The sequence below is a fragment of the Malus domestica genome, chromosome 16 (genome assembly GCF_042453785.1).
Source record: "Malus domestica chromosome 16, GDT2T_hap1".
Taxonomy (NCBI): Eukaryota; Viridiplantae; Streptophyta; class Magnoliopsida; order Rosales; family Rosaceae; genus Malus; species Malus domestica.
The window spans coordinates 28,066,844-28,075,592 of record NC_091676.1 but is presented as its reverse complement, the minus strand read 5'-3'; the positions used below and the strand labels follow the sequence as shown (position 1 = coordinate 28,075,592).

Genomic DNA, 8,749 nt, shown 5'->3' with positions numbered 1-8,749 from the left:
GGCTTGTTCTTAAGCATTTATGTTGTTTTTCTTTAGTTATTTTAGTGTTTAAAGTCATTTTCGTGCAATTTCAGGTTTAGAGACGAAGTATGCAAAAAAGTGCAAAATGGAGCATTTTAGAGCAAAGTTGAGCTGGAACGGAGTGTATGCTAATGGAGCACTAGGAATGGACGAGTTTGAAGGTCAAAGGAGCTTAAGAAATGAAGAAATGAAAGTGAAGAACAAAGAATTCAGATTTGGAAACCAAAGTTTCTAATGTTGGAAGTTTCTATTCTTGGAGGTTTCCATTTTCGAGAGTTTCTATTCTTGGAGGTTTCCATTTTCGAGAGTTTCTATTCTTGGCTTTGGCTTTTTAGATGACCTAAACCCTAATTCCTTGTGGACCCTAACCCTAGCCGCACCTAGGCCTCTAGAATATCTGATTTCCTTGCCTTGCAAGGCATTCTAGAAGGCCCATCTCTAAACCCTAACCCTAGCCGCACCTTAGGCCTTATTCCCACTAAATATCTTATTGTTTTAACCTAATTTCTGGTGGATTTGGGCTTCTAGAAACCCTAATCTGATTACCCTAGGGTTTTGGATGCCTATATATACTCATTATAACCCCTAGATCAGATATCATCTCCCATACACAATCATTCACGCCAGAAATCTACCCTTGATTTCTGCCGCACCTTTCCATCACCATAGTCCCAAAATTCTGCCCAAAATCATCCCTAGCCGTACCCCCATCAACCCTAAACCTTTCCATACCATTCCCCATCCATTCTACACCACAAATAACCCCAAAAACCTGTTCTAAAGTTCTCTGCCGCAGCAAGGAGGAAGGAGAATTCGTTGATGAGCTTGCTGCCAAGTTGGAGCGTTCTAGGTGTTTTTTTTCTTTGGATTTTAATTTCTAAATTTATGTATCTTTGCTTTGCGAGTATGAGGAACTAAACCCCCCCTTGGCTAGGGGGGATTCGAAATACATGTTTATGCTTGCGATATGAATTGATTACTTCTAATTGCGTTTCATAAGTTATGAATTCAATTTACTTATCTATGTGAATTACATTGATTTGTGTGTGTTGGTTGAGAGTGCAAGTGTAACATGTGTGGAGATGAACCCCTTAGCTAGCTTTCTATCCATTCAATTCAATCAAATTCGTTTTAAAATCTGTTTTGATTTACAAGTTTATGTTTTGTTTTCAATTTCGTAAAAACCAAATCCCCCTTTGTTTTCAAGTGTCAAATTAGTTAGAGAGTGTGTTAGTTTGTGTTTTTAAGTGTTTTGAGTCAAGTTAAAACCTATTTTCGTCAAAATCTTGTTTAGAGTTCAAAACTGCCCAGAAAGTGGTTTTAAGGCAGTTTTGAGTGTTTTTGTGTTATTTTGAGTCTTTTGGTTTGTTTTGGTGTTTTAAGTTATAATTTTACATTCTTTGAGTCTAGTTTAGTGTTTTAAACTTTGTTTTTACGTTTTTGAGTCAGTTTTCAAGTGATTTAGCAATCCCTCCTAATCCCCGGCCTAGAACGATCCCTACTTACATACTTACTACAATTGATAAAAAGAGGGTTAATTTGAGTGCTAGTTAATATCATATCACATTGCTCTCGAGTACTCGTCTTCAACATCTTATGCTTCCAGAGAATATACCACATCTGCCTGAGGAACAGATAGGGCAAGTGAAAAGGATACAAGAAAGCATGTGGAGACAAGCATAACAAAACACGTGCCGATACATCCACTACTTTGTCAACAGCAAAAGTATCCCATATCATCAGGATTGAACGTACTCTAGATTTAATGGACTTGTTTTGACCCTCAAATTCTTGAGTCAGCCTTATACTCTGGAGGAAACCAGAAAAACCCTGCAGTTTAGTTCAAGAATAAGCCTGTGGAAAGTTACTTCTTCAAAAGTAAAAGTATCTCATATCATCTCTTCTCCATTTGCTTTTCCTTATCCTTGTTGCTGTTTACTACACAAGGAGAAGGAGAACAATCAACCGGAAGCCGAAGTCGAACCTCCGATCCAGGTTGCTTGCTTGGAAGTCTAATTGCTTACCTTGTCTGTTACCTCATTCGGCAAATCTCCTAACTCAGCGACTTGGGGGACTCCTACTATAGGGTTTGTATCGCACTTGACCAAGCCCGAAACTACAAGTAAGCTTCAAGTGAAATTGATATATTACCTTGTGCATCTTCTTCGGTTAAAAATACCACCCCTGGATGGAGGAAAAGTACTTCTAGAGAATATGTCACATCTACATATGAGATAGATAAGGCAAGTGAAAATGATACCATATTTCGGTACTTAGAAGTTTCGTGATTACTCAATGGCTTGGATCTTGCAAGTCCCCAATCGAGGAGCTTCCCTCACTCGGGAATTTAGGGGAGCACTGTTTGTACCATACTTGACCAATCTCGAAACTACTGAGCACCAGTCAACGTTATACCATCAAGGACCCAAAAGAGTTTCCCTCCAACCAGGCGGCCAATCACAGTGCGACATGTGTCGACATCAGAAGCTAATCATAGTGCGACACGTGTCAACAGCAGAAGTCAATCATAACACGACACGTGTCAATGTCAGAATGAAACTAGAAACTCTCTTCTATAAATAGAGATCATTCTATCACAATATTTCCTAATGTCATTTGTACTAAATCATTCACTAGTACTCACAAAAGAAGAGCTTGAACCTATGTACTTGTGTAAACCCTTCACAATTAATGAGAACTCCTCTACTCCGTGGACGTAGCCAATCTGGGTGAACCACGTACATCATGTGTTTGCTTCCCTGTCTCTATCCATTTACATACTTATCCACACTAGTGACCAGAGCAATCTAGCAAAGGTCACAAACTTAAAACTTTCTGTTGTACCAAAGTCCTCGCCGATTTTGTGCATCAACAATATATATATATATATATATATATATAGGTTTATGCTTATATCTTGATTCTAGGAAAATTATACATGTTTTATAACGAGGGGTTAGTATATTGATAAACGAAATGGTTTTGTAAAACATTTGTTTTGCCCACTCACGTTTTCTGTTTTGCGCCCCTCCAGGTTTTAAGTAAGCTTGTTGTTGGTGGCTTGAGGACGTCGGCAGTTCTGACTTATCTAAATAATAGTAGGACATTCCTGGTACTATATAACTAGTACTTGTCCTACTGGACTGCATCTAGACTTTATGCTCTGATTAGGAGTGTTCACTGTTGTAACTAACTCCTATCACTTTCTGTTTAGTAGTGCACTCTAGTAATTTGGTTTTCAATTATTCGTATATTTCTTATCTTTATCGCTTCCGCACTGTGCACATGGCTACGTCACTTTCACGTGATGGCCAGCATGCCTTGATCTTGGTTGGGGTGTGTCAACATGTGTCTTTAAATAAGAAGTAAAAACCAAACTGGTTTCACCTATTGCAACTACATGGGAGCATTTCTCAATTAGATCTTTCTCTCCACGGTTCACCTATTGAGATAAGGCACATATTTAAAAAGAGAAGGTCATTTTCTTTCCTAGATCTCCAAATTTGACATTCAAGTTTCGATTTCATTTTTTTTTTTTTTTTTTGATAGAATGATCTTAAGGTGTTTAATTACATCCTGCTTTTTTTCTCTCTTTTTCCTAGACCTTTTTTTCAATCTCTTGATAAGTCCCTTTTGGCTTAAATTATTGTGCTCGAACTAACATTCTTACTGCATGGTAGATGTATTTGTATGTGTGGATGTATATTTGTATTATGGATGCATATGTACATTTGAATTGTGTTTCTTTTTCTGTTTGCTTGGTGTCAAGGACATTTGCATTTTGATTTAGGGTAAATTACACAAAACTATCTCAACTATTGAGTCATCCATAGTTTCATACCTCATCTTTAAAAAATTTCAATGTCCATACCTTATGTACGAATTTGTTGCAATGTTCTACCTCCGTTACGTTGTCTGCCAATTCCTTCGTTATATGCTAACGTGGCTTATGTTGGGTCCCACATTCTCCACATATGGACTTGCACGTTGGTCTGCCAAGAAAATTTCCCACCAAAAATTTTCCACATCATTTTTTTTAAATAATTTTTTTGAAAAAATAAATAAATTTTAACACAATTTTTTCCCACCAAAAGTAGTCCACGTCATCTAAAAAAATATTAAAAAATTCATTTTTAAAAGGGTCCAATTTTAGAAGATAATACAACCTAAAAAAACCAAATTTTACATAAACACAAATCCCACATCAACACATGATGTAAGCTAGAGATGAACACAAATCCCACATAAATACTCATATAACCAAAAGATGAACCCAAAGTCCACTTCAAACAAAACATTTCCAAGACCAAAAGATGAACTATAATTCATATAGCATCCTTAATCCATCTAACATTTACAAAGATATGGATTAGACATCCTTAAATATCCCAAAATGCACAATGTACTAATTCAAAAAACCTACTAAAATGCACTAACAAAAATCGATACGGGATTCGGAATCCCACATGCCTTCGTTCAGTAATCCCGAACCGTACCGAAATATAAATTTTATATATATATATATATATATATATATATATATATATATGTATTTAATTTTTAATTAGTTTTCAGGATTGTTGCTCTCTCAACTCAATCTCATCACTCTACACCTTGACTCCGCCTCTCCCCAGCTTGAGCCAAGATCTACTACATCGTCTTTCCCTCTTCAAATGTTATAGTCTCTACGTCTTTCGTTCCGGAAATCCAACTCCATCTACTCAATGTGTGAAAGTCCAACCCTAAAAAAGGTAAAATCAAGCAAAACCTTATATCATTCATATGTCCATCTTTGGAATTCAAAGAACTTGAGTGTAACATCCCAAACTGTACCTGTCGTATCAAAAATCTGTCGTCTTTAGTCTTGACGAATTTGTACTTACAAAACAATCAACACACTTGATCAAAGATCAAAGCTTCACATGCCCACGGGAGGGGGGTTTGACCAATGGACCTCTAATGCTTAAGTTAGCTTTTTTCAAAAGAGTGAGTGTTTAGGGCTTGTAGACGTAGCAGGAAATTTACCAAAATTTGGTGGAGATAGAGGCATGTATAGGAGGAGGTGGCTGGCCATGGGGTTAGTGTTTTGCCCTAAACCATTTAATGAGAGCAATCTTGTCTTTCTCAAGAAAAAATTCACTTGTATTTTGAATTTTTGGGCTTTTTTTTAGCTCAACAGTACAGAAATCCCGAAAAATTTTCAAGAATCCCAAAATTTCTGTTCGGTTTTGGTTTTCGGAAATCCGGTCTAAAAGGGATTGGTTGGGGATTTGAGTAGTGAGTTTCGTATGGGATCCTGACCCGAACCACCCCGACACCTTATCAACGGTATGACTCGTTTTCAATCAGTTGGAATTATACTCTTTCGTTGATCATTCAACGGTTTAACTCTTTCATTTGAATTTTTGGCACTACGAATTACGATGTTTATCGAATATGTATTGATAAGTAATGGTTTCAAACTCGGAAATAGGTCAATTTGGTATATATGTCTATTTACAAACGCTTGTTGTCACAACGAAAGCACCATTCCTTACATTAAGAAATTCACAACAATACCCAACAACAAAGTAACAAAGGTCTCTATAGGACAACCAAATAGCTGAATGTTACATTCTTTTACAATTACATTCGCTGGAAACCCTATATATGCAGGTGCTATTACAAAAAGAGCAAAAAGAAACCAACAGTGAACAGTCAATAATTCATGAATCCAAATTGCCCCGAATGCGAGAAGCAAGTCTTTGCACATATTGATCATCAATCGAACTATCAATCTCCTTAATCGTGGACAGAAAGTCTATGGCTTCTTTATATTTTCTCGCTTTACAATAACCATCCACCGCAATCTTGTAGCTCAGCTCATTCGGCCTGCAATTGTTCTGAGTCATATAGCTAATCACTTCATCTATTTCTGAGAACATTCCCTGCCCTGCATAGCCTGTGATGAAAGTATTGTAGGTGAAAATACACGGCCGAATTCCTCTAGTTGTCATCTCCGAGAGAATTCTTATGGCCTCCTGCATGTGCCCTTGCCTGCAAAACCCTTTGATGACTGTGTTATAAGAGACAAGGTCTGGTTTCCCACCAGAATTTTGTAGGGCCATGAGGATTTCTTCTGCTTTCCAGCACTCTCCCTTTCTGGCGTACATGTCCATCAAACTATTGTAAGTTACGAGATCTGGCTGAAGGCCGTTTTCACGAATCATGTACAACATGTCATTGGCCCGATCATACATGTTGTTTCTAGCAAAAATTGAAAGCATGGAGTTGAATACAACCAAGTCAGGTTTGTATCCGATGTTCTGCAATTGATGGAATGCCCTCTCCATGCTGTCCAGGGCTCTACACTTGAAATTTGCAAGAATAAGCGTTCTCAAAAGAATCCAGCTGGGAAAAATATAACCACCATAAATTTCTCTCTCAATTCTCTCGATCCCCTTTACATTCCCTCCTTTAGCATAACAGTTGATCATCAATGAATACGAGGTTTCATTAGGCTTGAAGCCCTTATTTCTCATGTCTAGCATAGCAGCTTCTGCTGCTCTCCAGTCCCCTCGCCGTGCCAGAGCATTTAGAAGTGCATTGTAAGTTGTAACGCATGGAGTAAATCCTGCTTTGATCATCTCATCGTACATCTGTGCAGCATCTATTTCTGATCCACACCGTCCATATGCACTGATCAAGGTATTGAATGTGTCTCTGTCAGGCTCAAAACCACAATTCTTCATTTCTCGAAATACCTGGTTCACATACTTGTGCCTACCCTTATCACCACACATGGCAAGCATTGTGTTCCATGTAATACGGTTTGGGGCACAACCACTTGACTTCATTTCACAAAGTATCTTTATCATCTCCTCGGGCAGTGACTTCTTTCCCAGCAGTCCGAGAACAGCATTGTATGTGCAAACATTAGGAACACAACCTGTTGCCTTCATACGGTTGAACAACCTTAGAGCCTCCTCCTCCTTTCCAGCTTTACCGTATGCATTTATCACAGTTGTGTATGTAACAGCATTTGGCATTGTTCCTTTTTGGGTCATCGTCTCTATGACAGATGCACCTTCCTCGGAGAATCCTGCCCTCACATAAGCTGCCACAAGCTCATTGTAAGTAACAGCATCAGGTGGGCAATTATTATCCTCCATTTCTTTTAATATGCTCAAGGCCTCTGTAAATACCCCTGCCTTGCCAAAAACTTGTAACAACGCATTATAAGTTACAGTTCCGGGTACATACCCTTGTGACTTTAATCCAATAAAGAACTCATTTGCTTCATTCAACAAACCCTCTCTTCCACAGGCAGATATCACCGTACTACAAGTAAACTCATCAAATTCAAATCCCTTGTTCCTCATCTCATCCAAGAGGCCTAAAATCTTATCCCAAGATCGACCCATCTTCCCATAAACATCAAGCATGACATTGTAAGTGACCAAAGTTGGTGAGATTCCAATTTCCACCATTTTGTCAAACAAGTCAATTGCACTTTCGTACTTACCAGTACGAGAGTGCGCATGAAGGATCGTCGTGTAAGCTCGGACATCCAGCGTGTATTCTTCTATGGGAATTACATCAAACAGCTTCGATGCAATCGTATGCTGCGACTCTCTCCCAAGAATTCTAACCATTAACTCAATCATCTGGCTATTTAATTTTAAATTTTCAGAGCTTACGTTGGACAGAATCCATTCAAACAACAAAAATGCTCTTTCCCAATTGCCAGAAAGGTCTAATGCTTTCAACAAACTAATCAAATCAACTTCAAGTAACTCAAACTTCACAGAACCAAAGTAATAGTCCAAACCATGCAAAGGCTGCTCTACAATGGAATTGAACATCAACTTACCCTTTATAGTCAAAAAGTCGAGAACCCCATCTCCTGATTTCAGCAGCTCTCGATCGTCCTCGAAATTTGGGACTAAAACTGAAGTGGGTTTCTTCATTTGATGCTGTTTGGAGGTCGAATCCGCCGAAATTTGAAGAGAAAGGAGACTGCCATTGGTTTGGTGAAGTGGGTTTAAGGGTTTGAGCGTGTGGGGAGTGTTGGGCGGCGAGGAGAGGCTCAGGAGGTGCTGGAGGAGGGAGTCTATAGGAAACGGCGGAGCTGGCGACTGAGGAGGCGGTGGCAGCGTCGTTGAATTGAATTTCACAGGAGGGTTTGGCTGCGTTGGTCTGTTTGCTGGGATGGGATACACAGGTCGAGATGGAAAGAGAGTACCTTCCATTGTTTCAGAGAAATGGGATTTCTCGGTTTTGTTACAGTGGAGGAGACGAAGCTATATGGGTGAGGAGTTGGAGAAGGAACATAGGAGATTGGATTTGGCGGGAGCGAGAGATAAGGAGTGCATTTCTGTGTGGGTTTTGATACAAGAAAGAGATGTTTGTTTTTATGGAAGAGGGTGTTGGATTGGAAGATTGATTTTGTATAACAGACACAGAGGGAGTGGGATGTGAGCGATGACTGGTCTCTATTCAAGATGATATTGGGGAAAAGATTGGGTTTCAAAAGGTTACTATATTCACATCCTAATATATCATTTTTAAGTTCTTTTTTAAGAAGTATGACCTTTGTATTTGGATAAAATTGGGCAAGATGAACTAATTCAACAATATAATATAAATTTGATCAAATTAACAACCAAAAATAAGCATCTCCAATATCAAGATTCAAATTCTAGATCTTCCGTGTGGAGCCAAAAATAATCAAGAGGCGACATGTGGA

General features: G+C 38.6%; 1 protein-coding gene across 1 annotated transcript; it reads right to left on the bottom strand.

The window, feature by feature from the left end:
* Nucleotides 1-5,476: 5,476 nt before the first annotated feature.
* On the bottom strand, nt 5,477-8,530 carry LOC103453837 (pentatricopeptide repeat-containing protein At2g18940, chloroplastic). Its single transcript, XM_008393418.4, has one exon. The coding sequence runs from the start codon at nt 8,250-8,252 to the stop codon at nt 5,727-5,729; it is 2,526 nt and encodes an 841-aa protein (XP_008391640.1). The 5' UTR covers nt 8,253-8,530; the 3' UTR covers nt 5,477-5,726.
* Between the last annotated feature and the right edge of the window lie 219 nt (nt 8,531-8,749).